The following is a 16,258-nucleotide window of genomic DNA, read 5'->3' as shown; positions in this document are numbered from 1 at the left end:
CCGAGGGGCTTTTTGGTTGATCGTGGGAGCAATTTGAAAACCCAGACAAAAACATCCATTCATATCATCAGCCCAGGTTGTCCAGGTCAGATTTGCTGGGCAGAATATGAACAAGAACAAATCATATAGCAGCATGAATTAACACAGGAATGACCCTGGCAGCATATCAATGGTCCAGGTGTGTTACCTGTTTATTACTAGGCTGCTACTACTATTTTTCAATTACAACTAATGAGATGAGACAGCAATGGGTTTGGGAACAGACGCAATGAGACAAAAGATCGTTACTGTTGAGTGGAAACCTTGCACAGTATGTCCAAAGCCAATCCTTTTTTATCATTATTTAAAAAACGTGAGAATAGCCGATCAACAAGCTCACAATGCCTCGCGACGTGAGATGTTGTGAGCTTGTAGATCTGCTATTTTCACCTTGTGTGATGAAGTAGGGCATTAATTTACAGAAAGAAAGAAAAACATAAAAAGTTGAAATATGGAGAATCAAGGTTTTGCCCGATAGTGACGATATAAGTTATAATTTTTTTAGATCATGTCGAATAGGAAATATACTGTATTTGTCTCAGCAGCAAAAACAATGTATAGTGAACAAACGGAACTTGCAAAGACACTTCAGGACAAAGAAAACAACAAATTATTTGACAAGACTTCTCCAGATGAGAAAAAGGAAAGAAACTGGATCATGTGCTGTTATCAGTTTTTTTTTGTGTCTCATAAGCAACAGCTGCGCAGCAATGGCAAAGAAAGGGAACTTGGATAGACACTTACGGACAAAGCACAAATGATTGTGGTTAGTCTTGTCTAGACTTTTCTGAACTGAGAAAACGATAAAAGGAACTGAAATCTCAACCATACTGTACACTGCCAGACCAGAATTAGGTACCACCTAAAGTGGCAACATTTCTTTGGTACCGGTTTGTTTGTATTGCATGACACAACTAGAACAGTGCATGAGGTTTGGACAAAATGTGTGGGATCAGTAGCAGAAGAATAGTTTGCAAAATGGTGGAAAATCCTGACGGGCAGAATGGGGAGTTATGATCCAAGGAATCCAGGAAAAATCTAGAAAAGTGTGAAGCGAAATTTGGAAGGCAGTCACCACAGAGATAATATGTATCATTTTGCGTGAGTAATCGACAGCATCTGTAGGAGTAGTGACAAAAAGTGTGTTTTGAAGAAAACGCAAAATGGCCGAAAGGTTTATCAGGCAGAAATGGCAGTGAATCAGAATCAGAATCAGTTTTATTGTCACATCACAGGTTTACAAAGTAAAAAAGTGGGTGAAATTCATTTTAGTGCAGCTTAATAAAAAACAACACCACAGCAGCCGTAACAGTGGACTGGCACGAACGATGACATGATACAAGGCGGCAACTTCGTTGCCTCTCAATGAAACATGAACAACAAACATAACCATATACCACAATGGCGCTAAACGATCCCTCTTAAGAAGAGTTTTGGACGGGGAGCGGGGGTGGGATAGAATGGGGTACACAGGCAAAAAAACACTGCGCGCACGCTATGCTCCCAAAAGGGAGCAGAGCGTCCAAGGAGCAAAAAATACACCAGGGGGTGGACTGGGGAAGGGAGCAGGACAGATAGGAGCAGGGGGGGGGGGGGGTTGCGAAGGCATGTAGTGCAGACATGTGTGTGTGTGTGTGTGTGTGTGTGTGTGTATGTGGAACTCTGTGACATGTCCTTGGGCTTTCACCCATTTCAGAGCAGTCTCTAGCTGATGGCAGAGCTTATCGCATGTTGTTGTTTTGCGATAGCAGCGAATTAGGGCTGCGTGAGACGTCCTTGAATGGCTTCCGAACCAAAGTCATAACACCAGGTGTCCATGAGGGGGGAGCTGGTCGAGGGGGGGTGGGTTCTTGGTATGGGTACGGTTCTGGGGAGGGGGGGAGGGGGGGGTGGGCATCTACTCCTCTGCATTTCGCTGGGTGAAAAAGTCCAGGTTTTTTGGCTTGGGGGGGTCCAAATCGATCCTAAAAAATCCAAACCAGACAATTTATCTAGTCTTTATCCAAATGTGGGCCTTCCAGTCTGTCCATGCCCGCTCTGATCATGGTCAAATAGCCTTGCAGTGCGGTTATGTCGGCGCGAAGAACACCGGCTCGCTCAGCGGCACCTCTGGCTTCGACCTCCGCACGTGCCATGATCTTGTCTAGCTTCGTGTCCAAACCACGGACCCTTTCGTTGTTGTTGTCCACCTCGTGCCTCAGTTCAGTGATGTTGCCCAACTTTGCGTCCAGTTTGGGTATCCACTCGATGATGTTGTCCATCTCGCGTCTTAGCTCAGTGGCCATACCCGTCAGAGTAGCCAGTCCTCTACCCGCCTCCGCACCGTCCCGGGCAGCTCTCATCTTGGCAATTTGTCGATACACAAGTGTAATGCCCACTCCAATTAGCAAGAAACCTGTTATCGTTGCTGCGAAGATATAAATATCTTCCGCATCCTCAATTTGCAGCACTTCAAAACACAGAGTGGAGTTGTATCATGATCCAAGGAATCCAGGGGGAAAAAGTTTGTCTGTACGAACTACAGTTCAAGAGTCATAGGCCAAAATGTGAAGTGCCCTGTTATAGTGCCACAATGAGGCTGATTTGTAAACTTTGGGGCAGAGGTTCTTCTTTGGCCTACTGGGACTGTGTGTGCAAAGTTTCATGCCCATCGGTATATGGTGCCAGAGATTAGCTTTTCACAGACGGACATACAGATGGATGTACGGACGGAGCGAAAACATAGTCTCCGGCCATCGGCCATTTGGCTGTCCGGCCTGGCGGAGACAATGAAGCAATTAGCATCCAATCATGCTCTGTGGCATGTATAAAAATGCTAGGCAGACCCTTGATTTTGGATCAAGATGGCAAGAGAAAAACAAATTGTTTGTTAATGGAGCACAAATGACAGGGGTTTCAATCACAAAGACTGATCAACTGGGTAGTGTTTCAATGTGATTAATAGTAATCAACAGTTATTAAAGTGACATCTGCATTTCCATGTGTAGAAAAGACACTAGAAGTAGGAAATTGTGGTCAAAAGTGCACATTCGATAAAACAGAAGTACTACTTTCTCAGCTGTCTGAAAATGTCAATACAGGACGTGCTCAGACTGTGTCATCCATAACAGTCCATTGACAACTGCAAGAAGAAGGATGTATATGTGTATAAACCCCTCATTACAAATACAAGTGCACATTTGAGAGTTCAGCGGGGTACTGTTCTACACATTGATCACCTTTATCCTATGATGAAACCCCTTTCTATCCTATTGAGAGCAGTACAGTCTTCCAGCATGACAATGCACAGGGCAACGACGGGTCACTGAATGGTTTAATAATACTGTATGCTATGACCCTCACCATATCTAAAACCAATTGAACATCTATATGGGAGATATGGCACTAATTAATCTCCATCACTATCAGCAAAACACCAAATGAGGGACTATGTTTTGTTAGAATGGTGTTCCATTCCCTGAGGCAATCATTGCGAAGGTGCACTGAAGCTGTTCTTGCGGCTTGTGAGGTCCCTGCATCTTACAAAGATAATTGTAAAAAAAAATGTTTTGCCCCCTGTCCGTCCGTCCGCGTGTTCGTCCGTCTGTCCTTCTGTCTGCGACCAGCTAATCTCCGCCACCGTTGGCCCGGTCGCTGTGAAACTGCGCACACACACTCCCTGGATGCCACAGCAGAACCTCTGCCCCACATTTTTCAGATCAGCCTGTCATAGCGCCACCATGAGGCCGACTTTTGCAATACATTTTTTTTTTTTATTACTCCAACAGATTTTGTCCAAAAAACACGCAAATCGGTACACAGTATCTCTATAGCCACATGATCAACACAGATCTGTCCGATTTTCCATATTCCATCCTGATTGGCTAAGATTGGCTTCCAAAGTTTGCAGGATTGGTTCATTTTGAACAAAATGCCTCAAATCATGAACGCAGCATGCGATTTCCGTGAAATGTTCCACGTAGATTCCCACTTGGCACAGGAAGAAATGCCACTTGACAACTTTCAAATCAGCCTCATGGTGGCGCTATAATAGGCCGATTCACGTTTTTAGCTATAACTGCACCGATCTGCGTGAAACGTTGCACGAACACTCCCTAGAGGCCAAGGAAAAACCTTTGCCCTGTATTTTTCACATTTGCCTTTTAGAGTGCCACCAAACTTTTTTTCCCCTTCAGATTCTGTCCAAAAATCACGCAAATCAGTACACAGTATCTCTATAGTCATGTGATCAAGATGGATCGATATTTCATATTCCATCCTACTTGGCTAACATTGGCTTCCAAAGTTTGCAGGATAGGTCCGTTTTGAACAAAATTCCTAGAATCATGAACGCAGTGTGTGATTTCCGTGAAATTTTGCACGCACATTGCCACTAGGCCGAGGAAGAAATGCCACCCTTTTCACATTGGCCTGTTATAGCGCCACCAGCAGGTCTAATTTAGCAAACCACATTTTTGGAAAAAAATGCCTCAAATCATGAATGCAGTGTCCGATTGCCGTGCAAGGCCTAAGAACAAATGGCACCCTTTTCACATTGGCCTATTATAGCTCCACCAGGAGGCCATAATAACCTACCTGACCTGGCGGAGACTTGTGCTCCGAGGAGCATGTTGTTAAAATGTTCATCCATCCATCCCTCTGTTAATACTGATGACTCTCCTTATAAAGACTGCTTGCAAAGGACACACTGCTTATGTGTCTCATTTCCTGAGAATGAAAACCAAAAGAAAACAGAACAAACAAACAAACGCTTACAAAATAAACTGACCAATTAATTCACAGAGCACCAGAGAAATGCAACGAAAGCATTTTGTAGCCTATCAGTAATCATTACTTCCCATTCCAAGAGTGAACATTTCCATAACATAGTAAAATTTGGAGTGTTAATTTAACTATGAAAGTGTACGAATGGGTACATTTTCACACTTAAATTAACACTCTGGGTTTTGCAGTGTAGCATGATAAAAGGGAACCTGAAACTCCCTTTCTATGACAAAGGACCACAATCCACTTGATTACAGCAAGGTATGTTTAGACTAATTTATCATATTTGCAGCAATATATTTAACAAATAGGCATCAATAATGCTGTTTACTCTAGGAAGGAAGTTCCAGTACAAGACAAAGTTTAGATGTACAGAGACAGCTGCAGTGTATTGTTGGGAGTTTCTGTCATCCATGATATAGGATCCTTAACTTTAGACGTGTGATTCACAAGGCATTGACAGTATTATGTTAGTTTTTTTTAATGTTCAGATTAGTATCACTGATTAATTGTAAAGACATTTCTATAAGCTTTGTAGTTCAAGTTTATGATGGATTTCTCAAAATCGCCTGAGCAAAATCAAAATCATATTCAATAATTATTGTGTCCACCAGTGTCATTTTTATTGTTTCAGCATGCACATCTTGGTTGCTGTTCTGCTTTTGACCGTTCCTGTTCTCGGTCAGATGTTCTCTGACTTAAAAGAACAATGGGAAGATTGGAAATCCAAGTATCAGAAGAATTACCAGGATCAGGTAAGATATTATATAATTTCCATTTGTTCATTTTGTCTCTCACACTCTTACTAAGGTGAAACATGGGCTCTATGAATGAAAACAAATCAAACCTATATGAAAATATATATACCATGTCATCTTTGGACTCAATTATACTCTAAAATGTTCAACTCTATTTTACATCCACCCGAGTGGTGACGGTGAGAGCAAAATAGCCACTGTGTAAATATGTTCACTTCTCACACATGGGTTCACTCACGCGCGCGCACAGACACACACACACACACACACACACACACACACACACACACACACACACACACACACACACACACACACACACACACACACACACACACACACACACACACACACACACACACACACACACACACACACACACACACACACACACACACACACAAATCAGACATGTGTGCTTGTTTCAGGGTGAGATGGTCTACAGGAGAATGGTTTGGGAGAATAACTTAAAGCTGATACTGAAACACAACCAGGAGGCCTCAGCAGGACTGCACACCTTCACCATGGGACTCAACCACCTAGCTGACATGGTACGCCTGTCCTCACTCACAGCAGCAACAGCACACACTGTATTGATACATTCCATTCTTCTGCCAATGTGTTGAATATTATTTTCAGCTACTTCACTCTCTTGATTTACATATAGTAATAGTTCATCGTATGTACTGTTTTTTCATGGATATCATGCAGATGAGTTAACTTGAGAATAAAATATGTTCTGGAAGTGCCAGAATGCACAGAAAGAACAGCAAATAGCTCATTATTGGGACCAGAAAAGGACCAGATCAGGTCTAAAACAGAGATATTTATTTTTTCAATTTATCAAGACGACAGAGGAGTTCTCAAAGCTGAATGGTTGCATGATGGAGGATCGTATTCATTTTGAAAATGTGTCCTTCGACACCGGCTACAGTGGCTCATTAGGACCAGTGCCTCGGACAGTGGACTGGAGGAAGGAAGGCTGGGTCACCCCAGTCCGAAACCAGGTACACCATAGTGTGAGATAAGGGAATAAGCAAATGAGTTTCACTGTCAAATTCTGAGAGTCAGGCCATGTCCACACGTTAACAGGTATTTCAAAAAACGCAGCATTCTCTATGCGTTTGGGGAGTTTGCCCACACGCAAACACGTTTTTGTCTTTTTGAAAACTCCGGCCACGGTGAAGATTTTTTTAAACGCTGTATTAGCGTTGCCGTGTGGAACAGAGATAAACGGAATTTTCTCACATAAGCATGCAGTAGGCAGCTGTTTTTTGTATAGATGGGAGAAAAATATGTTTTAAAAAATACTTGTGTACGTATGGACACGGCCTCACATTGTAAACAATATGTACATTTTGCAGCGCACTGACAGCACACTGAGGCAGTGATGCTCAACTAGTTTTGCACCAGGATCCAAATGCTTAATTTCACATTAAGTCGGGACCAAACATATGCTATTGAATAACACAACATAACTCAATTTGTCTATGACCATGTCAAGATGGATCCACTGTGATCAAGTAGTTGGTCCTACTAGTTGAAAATCATGATTCGCTCCAAAGGGAATTTGGCAGGAATGGTTCTGAAATGGCTCTCTTTCTCTTCCTCTTTTGTGTACACAAAAATACATGAAATCCAAAGAAAAAAACATGTGGGTCATGTTGGGCATTCGCCGCTGTGGGGTCCCTTGAGGGCCAAATGAAGAGAAAAACGGGTAAACTCATCCCCCTAAGTCCGCAAAACCTGGTTGACTGCAGCACCGAGGATGGAAACCATGGCTGCAAAGGTGGATGGCCGTTCAGAGCCTTCAACTACATCAAACGCAACGGAGGCATCGACTCAGAGAACTTTTACCCATATGAAGCCACGGTTGTCTTCTGTATTTTTTTATTGTAAACTAACCATTTTGTTAAGCTTAACATAAGCAAAGCATAGCCCTGTTACCAAAATAATTAATTGGAGACATCTTAACTCTTAATCATATAAGTACTAACACTAAAGTACACTGTGAATGTCTTATTGTTGAGATCCTTTGGATGTGAAATTACACAATGAAAGGAAATTTTACCAAACTTGAGGGAATTTAGTTACTGTTATTGGCTATGACAGTAAAAGTTGAATTTGTATTATATTTTAGTATGTGTGAAACAGATTCTTCGCATTCTCACCACTAGAACTATTTGAGAGTGATAAATAATATATGTTGATTGTTGATACTGTATAGTCAAAGGGGGTGATAGCATTAGGAAGTTGTACAAATCCTTTAATCTTCACTTTCAATGGCGCTAGAGTAAATTACAGTACAATGTAATGTGAGTAGAATATGAGTGTAATTATTCTTTTTTTTTCCGTCACTTGCCTAAGGATTGGAAGGGATGTCGCTATTCCGGGAGGGGAAAGGCTGCATACTGCTCTGGATACTGGTCTATTCCCTCTGGCAGTGAAAGCAATTTGACGTATGCTGTTGCAGGAGTGGGGCCAGTATCTGTATGCATTTTTGCCAATTTGACCAGTTTTCTCTATTACGAAGGAGGTATGTTTGAGACACTATGCATCTAACACGACTTTACACAAGTTACTGTAGGGCCAACCAATGAGCAGCGCTCTGTAAATACTAATGTAGCTCTGCGCTATTTGCCCAGTTGTGCATAATGAATAATGCATTCATAATGCAAAAAAAAAAAAAAAAAAAAAATGTATGGAGGTACTTCCTTGGCCTACTGGCAGTGTGCACAAGACATTTGGAGCTGGTGGTTTGTGAGATTAGCAGTGGACAGCACAAATAAATTTGGGGGACATATGGACAACCCCTGTTCTAGACGATTGACCCCTTCAGTGCCAGACTATAAAAAAAAGAAGTAAGGAGTCCCTGACGGAATACTGTTTCTCAATCAGGCTTTTTTAATGTTAAGTCTTTTTTAATTGATTTTTGCATTGTTTTACATAAGGACTAGTAGACATGTTTAAAGGTGGTGTATATAATATTTTGTTAAAATAAGTGTTATATGTTTACACAGGGTACATACATACATACATACATACATACACACACACACACACACACACACACACACACACACACACACACACACACACACACACACACACACACACACACACACACACACACACACACACACACACACACACACACACACACACACACACACACACACACAAATCAGACATGTGTGCTTGTTTCAGGGTGAGATGGTCTACAGGAGAATGGTTTGGGAGAATAACTTAAAGCTGATACTGAAACACAACCAGGAGGCCTCAGCAGGACTGCACACCTTCACCATGGGACTCAACCACCTAGCTGACATGGTACGCCTGTCCTCACTCACAGCAGCAACAGCACACACTGTATTGATACATTCCATTCTTCTGCCAATGTGTTGAATATTATTTTCAGCTACTTCACTCTCTTGATTTACATATAGTAATAGTTCATCGTATGTACTGTTTTTTCATGGATATCATGCAGATGAGTTAACTTGAGAATAAAATATGTTCTGGAAGTGCCAGAATGCACAGAAAGAACAGCAAATAGCTCATTATTGGGACCAGAAAAGGACCAGATCAGGTCTAAAACAGAGATATTTATTTTTTCAATTTATCAAGACGACAGAGGAGTTCTCAAAGCTGAATGGTTGCATGATGGAGGATCGTATTCATTTTGAAAATGTGTCCTTCGACACCGGCTACAGTGGCTCATTAGGACCAGTGCCTCGGACAGTGGACTGGAGGAAGGAAGGCTGGGTCACCCCAGTCCGAAACCAGGTACACCATAGTGTGAGATAAGGGAATAAGCAAATGAGTTTCACTGTCAAATTCTGAGAGTCAGGCCATGTCCACACGTTAACAGGTATTTCAAAAAACGCAGCATTCTCTATGCGTTTGGGGAGTTTGCCCACACGCAAACACGTTTTTGTCTTTTTGAAAACTCCGGCCACGGTGAAGATTTTTTTAAACGCTGTATTAGCGTTGCCGTGTGGAACAGAGATAAACGGAATTTTCTCACATAAGCATGCAGTAGGCAGCTGTTTTTTGTATAGATGGGAGAAAAATATGTTTTAAAAAATACTTGTGTACGTATGGACACGGCCTCACATTGTAAACAATATGTACATTTTGCAGCGCACTGACAGCACACTGAGGCAGTGATGCTCAACTAGTTTTGCACCAGGATCCAAATGCTTAATTTCACATTAAGTCGGGACCAAACATATGCTATTGAATAACACAACATAACTCAATTTGTCTATGACCATGTCAAGATGGATCCACTGTGATCAAGTAGTTGGTCCTACTAGTTGAAAATCATGATTCGCTCCAAAGGGAATTTGGCAGGAATGGTTCTGAAATGGCTCTCTTTCTCTTCCTCTTTTGTGTACACAAAAATACATGAAATCCAAAGAAAAAAACATGTGGGTCATGTTGGGCATTCGCCGCTGTGGGGTCCCTTGAGGGCCAAATGAAGAGAAAAACGGGTAAACTCATCCCCCTAAGTCCGCAAAACCTGGTTGACTGCAGCACCGAGGATGGAAACCATGGCTGCAAAGGTGGATGGCCGTTCAGAGCCTTCAACTACATCAAACGCAACGGAGGCATCGACTCAGAGAACTTTTACCCATATGAAGCCACGGTTGTCTTCTGTATTTTTTTATTGTAAACTAACCATTTTGTTAAGCTTAACATAAGCAAAGCATAGCCCTGTTACCAAAATAATTAATTGGAGACATCTTAACTCTTAATCATATAAGTACTAACACTAAAGTACACTGTGAATGTCTTATTGTTGAGATCCTTTGGATGTGAAATTACACAATGAAAGGAAATTTTACCAAACTTGAGGGAATTTAGTTACTGTTATTGGCTATGACAGTAAAAGTTGAATTTGTATTATATTTTAGTATGTGTGAAACAGATTCTTCGCATTCTCACCACTAGAACTATTTGAGAGTGATAAATAATATATGTTGATTGTTGATACTGTATAGTCAAAGGGGGTGATAGCATTAGGAAGTTGTACAAATCCTTTAATCTTCACTTTCAATGGCGCTAGAGTAAATTACAGTACAATGTAATGTGAGTAGAATATGAGTGTAATTATTCTTTTTTTTTCCGTCACTTGCCTAAGGATTGGAAGGGATGTCGCTATTCCGGGAGGGGAAAGGCTGCATACTGCTCTGGATACTGGTCTATTCCCTCTGGCAGTGAAAGCAATTTGACGTATGCTGTTGCAGGAGTGGGGCCAGTATCTGTATGCATTTTTGCCAATTTGACCAGTTTTCTCTATTACGAAGGAGGTATGTTTGAGACACTATGCATCTAACACGACTTTACACAAGTTACTGTAGGGCCAACCAATGAGCAGCGCTCTGTAAATACTAATGTAGCTCTGCGCTATTTGCCCAGTTGTGCATAATGAATAATGCATTCATAATGCAAAAAAAAAAAAAAAAAAAAAATGTATGGAGGTACTTCCTTGGCCTACTGGCAGTGTGCACAAGACATTTGGAGCTGGTGGTTTGTGAGATTAGCAGTGGACAGCACAAATAAATTTGGGGGACATATGGACAACCCCTGTTCTAGACGATTGACCCCTTCAGTGCCAGACTATAAAAAAAAGAAGTAAGGAGTCCCTGACGGAATACTGTTTCTCAATCAGGCTTTTTTAATGTTAAGTCTTTTTTAATTGATTTTTGCATTGTTTTACATAAGGACTAGTAGACATGTTTAAAGGTGGTGTATATAATATTTTGTTAAAATAAGTGTTATATGTTTACACAGGGTACATACATACATACATACATACATACATACACACACACACACACACACACACACACACACACACACACACACACACACACACACACACACACACACACACACACACACACACACACACACACACACACACACACACACACACACACACACACACACACACACACATACATACACACATACATACATACATACATACATACATACATACATACATACATACATACATACATACTGTACATACTGTACATACATACATACAAATCCTTTATTATGCACTTATTAATGATTAGCTAAGCTTTTCTCAGCTACCCATCTGGAGTGAGCCACATGCTGTCAAGGATGATCAAATGTGAATAAAATAATTACATATCAATACAACGTTTTACCAGATTATTACCATTGCCATCAAGGGTTAATGCTGCTAATACAGTAGCTGCAGATTTAACATCACAAGTTATTGAAGTGTAGAGGATGTTTATTCTCAGGGGCAAAGTGTGTATAAACATGTTTAGAAGATGTTAGTTGCAGTGTTTTCACCTATTTTTTCCTTATATTTGCTAACCATGAGGTGCATTTTCAACCATAATTGGTCTTTCAGGTGTATATGCTGACAAAGCCTGCCGCTCCACTTTCCAATCAACTCATTGTGTACTAGTGGTGGGCTATGGTACATACAAAGGACAAGACTACTGGCTCGTGAAAAACAGGTGAATAAGTCATCTTAATGACAAAACATTTTCAAGCTCCTCATATAGATTTATCGTTTGGTTCTTTTTTTGCCACATTCTAATTATGAGTTAGATTCCAGCATGCCAAAGCCTATACAGATAAAGCCAAGTCACCTTTAGTCTAGATTTTTGTCTATAGACGATAGGTCCTGCTCAGATCCTTGTGCTCTGGCTCAAAAGAGAGTAAAAGATAAGAGAGATAAAAGACATTTCTGGCCTGTGCCAAGCCAAATATATATATATTTTTAAAGAGATTTTCTTAACCTTTATTTAACCAGTAAAATCACATTGAGACCATAGTCTCTTTTACAAGTGTGCACTGTCCAAGAGAAGAGGCAAATACATGTTACACAGCTCTGCCAGTATAAATACATGACATGACAAAGACAAACATATAACATCCGTAATACCAAGAAAAACCTACTACCAGGGAGGCTCAGAGAGTCTAAATAGCTAACCATTAACAGACTAATAAAAAAAATACTATTAAGAACAATATATCATGAAACTACTAAGCTAATATAAACACAGATCACAGCGTTTGCTACTCGTCAAAGCAGGAGCAATGGCTGGAGAGTGTGCCCATGGCAATCCTCTTAAAAGTCACTAGGGGGATCAAAGAAGACAATTTTAATCTGGTCTGTAGGTCATTCCATGACCAGGGCCCAAAAAACACAAGGCTTTTTCCCCCCTGCCTCAGATTTGGTATTGGGTACGACATAGCGCATCCAAGCATTTGATCTGAGGCTAAGCGAGTTTTGGACTAGTTCAAATTTTGAACAAATATAAGTAGGGAGATTACCAAGAATGGCTTTATAGATAAAAATGTACCAATGTAGTAACCTGCAAGATGCTAAGGAGGACCACCCTACTAAGGAGTACAGAATGCAATTGTGTGTCCTGTAGGTAGAGCTGGTAATAAACCTCAAATTAAGCCATAAACCTCAAATTAAGCGATTTTGATAACAGTAGCTTCATTACAACAACTAAAATCGACAACGAAATCGGTTAGTGGGTGTCAACATCTTACTGATTGGAGACAACAACTGTCTATTATCTACTCAACCAATACAAATTCATTGTGCTAAATCATGTGTGTGATTATTATCATCATCAACACAGTAATATGGTGCTAGTAAAGGCTGGGAGAGTGTGTCGTTACTGTTGCTTTATGGTCGTTTGAGTTATACTGTAGTTTATTGGGATGAAGTGTCTTGTAGCAGCCTACTAACTGACCGATTGGGTTTATTTTTTTTGAACAATGTCAGGCGGTCAACGGGACCGCCGTGAGATCACGACACCTGTCAATCTCAAAGACACCTGATTTAATATTTTGAGGAAATTGAAGGCAAAAATAAGAATTAATTAAAGAGTGTCGCACGTGCGCACCCTGTGCCCACCTATTTCGTGCCAGGACTAGCCACTAATTAATTCCTGCCTACGCCACTGGGCCAGAGCCTTAAAAGGAACAGTGGAATTTTAATATCAGTTCTGAAACTAGTCCTAACCGTCAGTGGAGAGAAGCCAAACGTTTTCAATGTCAATCTCAACAGTCAAACTGTGTGTTCTGCTTCCAGCTGGGGCACTGGATGGGGTGAAGACGGGTACATTCGAATGGCCAGGAACAAGAATCTTTGCGGCATTGCCAACTATGCTGATTACCCCATAGTGTGAAGTTGGGGGACTATACTATATCTATAGAATTCAAGATTTCTTGCAAGTATAAAATATTTTAATTTCTGACTTACTGGAAGGTTGCAAAACTATTTGTCATTGACTTTGAGCTCATAATGTCTGATGTGATGCATTGTGTCTAATGCTTTGTGTTGATTTCCTTTGGACCTCAGGTTTGCTAGTTCCATCACCATTTTTAAATCCAAATTAAAGACCCATTTTTATAGAAAGGCCTTCTTAACCTCTTAACAGCAGAATTCGGTCATTTCGGTGCATCTACTGTATACTCACTGATACTGTTGTTGTGTGTTGCTCTTGTTGCTGTAATTGTTTATGATCGATGATTCACTGTTTCATTTTAAGTTGTTAAGCACTTTGTAACATTGTTTAAAAAGGTGCTATAGTCACACATCCCAATGATATTGCAAAGGCTTTTTCTACATTTTACAAAAAATTATATGAATTTACAATGGTTGAAAACTAGGAAGACAAAATTAGAGCACTTATGGAAAAAAATCTATTTACCAAAATTAAGCGAAGAAGATTCACAATTTATGGTAGACCCAATTTCAATAGTTAAAAACTTAAAAAATAGCAAATCTCCAGGTGTAGATGGGTACTCAGGGGAATTTTACTAATATTTTGGGAAAGAGATTATCCCTCTTTTACAGAGGGTATTTAATTATGCCCTTGGGGGAAAGGACCCCCCTAAGACTTGGTCAGAGGCGATCATCACCGTGATCCATAAGAAAGGGAAGGACCCTACTTTCTGTGCCTCATATCACATGTCACTGACAGCACAAGGTTGCTGCAGTCAGACCTTCAGCTGAAATGCTGAGATCCCCCTTGTGCCAATTGAAACTAGGAAGGGTCACTATATGACTTAATATGACGGTGAAGGTTTCTTGCTAACTGAATGATATCTTTCTGTCTTGTGTTGCAATATAGTGTTGATGTACTTTCCCAAATAAGATGTACTGAGGTCATGACATTATAACTTAAGTTAGTTGATTGTGTAACGGACCGTATGCTTCGCATGGCTGATTCTCTTCAATAAACTGATCATTTAACTCAACACATCGTAGTCTGTCATAATTATTCTAAGAAATACTCTAACAATAGCATCAAGCAAACTGAGCATTTCACTCTGAGCATTCCCCTCTTAACAATTGCAGCCTCCCTTATACCAGGTAAGACCCACCCACAATTAGTAATTGGCATCATCATCAACTCAAACAAAGCAAACCATGGCCCATGAGTTAGACTACACAATTACAGATTTTCTGAGCAAACTTGAAATGCATTTCTATACACAAAACAATGACCATAAAATTAGACAATACAGAAAATATATAATAGCCTGCAACACTGTCTGCTGAACAGACACACTTCCAAGCCAGCTTGATGACAGTCAATTATTCCCCTCTTCTGGTAAGAGAGTATTAACCAGAAGTGACAGATTTTATTAACAAAAATGAAATTAAAAAATGCAGTTTCCAACAAACAATAAAGCAGGGAAACAAACTGCCAAACTTAGCTAATGCAAGGCAAACAAAAATAATAGACCAAATAGCTGTTGAGGACGGAAGAGAATGAGCATTGGGTAGGGTGGATCTTCATACTCTTGGAAAGCAGCCTGCAATCCCCTGTTTGCCTATCCACCTCCAGCCAGGAATCATCACACACTGCAATACAAAGCAGACACATCCACGCCCTGGCAAAGGCCGTAGGGCCATCACCATAATGAATTAATATTCACACTAAAAAACATATTAGCAAAAATATTCTGGGATTCAATCCCTTGGCCTATACTGGCAGCATGCACGCAAACTACTCTTGTGCAAGTAGTCTTAATATTCAAGGTTCAACTTTATTTGTCAGCAATACCAATTAAGACATTAAAACTCAGTGTTAAATGTGATCTGTGTTAAAAACTAAACTGCGTAAAATTACATTTATATCTAAACTACCTGAAGGTGCGTGACATATTCACAGTATTTCTCTATCAACATACAGCCGTTTAATCTGATCATCATCACAGCAAGCGGATTCTCAGACTATTTAAAGCATTTTTCCCCTCGGTGTGGATACGCTGGTGTCTATTCAGAACGCCTAGCTGGCTGAAACGCTTCTCACAACGTTTACATTGGAATGGTTTTTCTCCAGTGTGCAGGCGCTGGTGTGATTTCAGAGTACCTAACTGACTGAATCTCTTGTCGCAATGTTGGCAATGGAAGGGTTTTTCTCCGGTGTGGAGCCGCTGGTGTGTCTTAAGGACGCCTAGCTGACTGAATCTCCCGTCACACAGTTTACAGTGGAAGGGCTTTTCTCCCGTGTGGAGCTGCTGGTGTCTCTTCAGACTGTCCAGGCGGCTGAAACGCTTGTCGCACAGCTTGCAGTGGAAGGGCTTCTCTCCGGTGTGCAGGCGCTGGTGTTTCTTCAGGTGAACCAACTGACTGAAGCTTTTGCTGCACTGCTCGCAGTGGAACGGTT

General features: G+C 40.8%; 1 protein-coding gene across 1 annotated transcript; it reads left to right on the top strand.

Moving 5' to 3' along the window:
- Positions 1-7,962: 7,962 nt before the first annotated feature.
- On the top strand, positions 7,963-14,800 carry LOC308105314 (cathepsin K-like). Its single transcript, XM_080455971.1, has 7 exons — positions 7,963-8,097; positions 8,769-8,891; positions 9,189-9,347; positions 9,985-10,212; positions 10,708-10,876; positions 11,962-12,070; positions 13,669-14,800. Exons 2-7 carry the CDS (start codon positions 8,775-8,777, stop codon positions 13,763-13,765), a joined length of 879 nt encoding a protein of 292 aa, XP_080312097.1. The 5' UTR covers positions 7,963-8,097; positions 8,769-8,774; the 3' UTR covers positions 13,766-14,800.
- Positions 14,801-16,258: the final 1,458 nt, after the last annotated feature.

Source organism: Gymnoscopelus braueri (genome assembly GCF_963280865.1).
Source record: "Gymnoscopelus braueri genome assembly, chromosome: 17".
Taxonomy (NCBI): domain Eukaryota; kingdom Metazoa; phylum Chordata; class Actinopteri; order Myctophiformes; family Myctophidae; genus Gymnoscopelus; species Gymnoscopelus braueri.
Note: the sequence above shows the minus strand (reverse complement) of the source record. Positions and strands in the feature narration are given on the sequence as shown.

Bases quoted from the DNA above. Each gene is read 5' to 3' on its own strand.
- LOC308105314 (XM_080455971.1), top strand. From the start codon at position 8,775: ATGGTCTACAGGAGAATGGTTTGGGAGAATAACTTAAAGCTGATACTG. The intron at 10,213-10,707 runs GTTGTCTTCTGT...CACTTGCCTAAG, and splicing joins TTTACCCATATGAAGCCACG to GATTGGAAGGGATGTCGCTA. The intron at 10,877-11,961 runs GTATGTTTGAGA...TTGGTCTTTCAG, and splicing joins TTTTCTCTATTACGAAGGAG to GTGTATATGCTGACAAAGCC.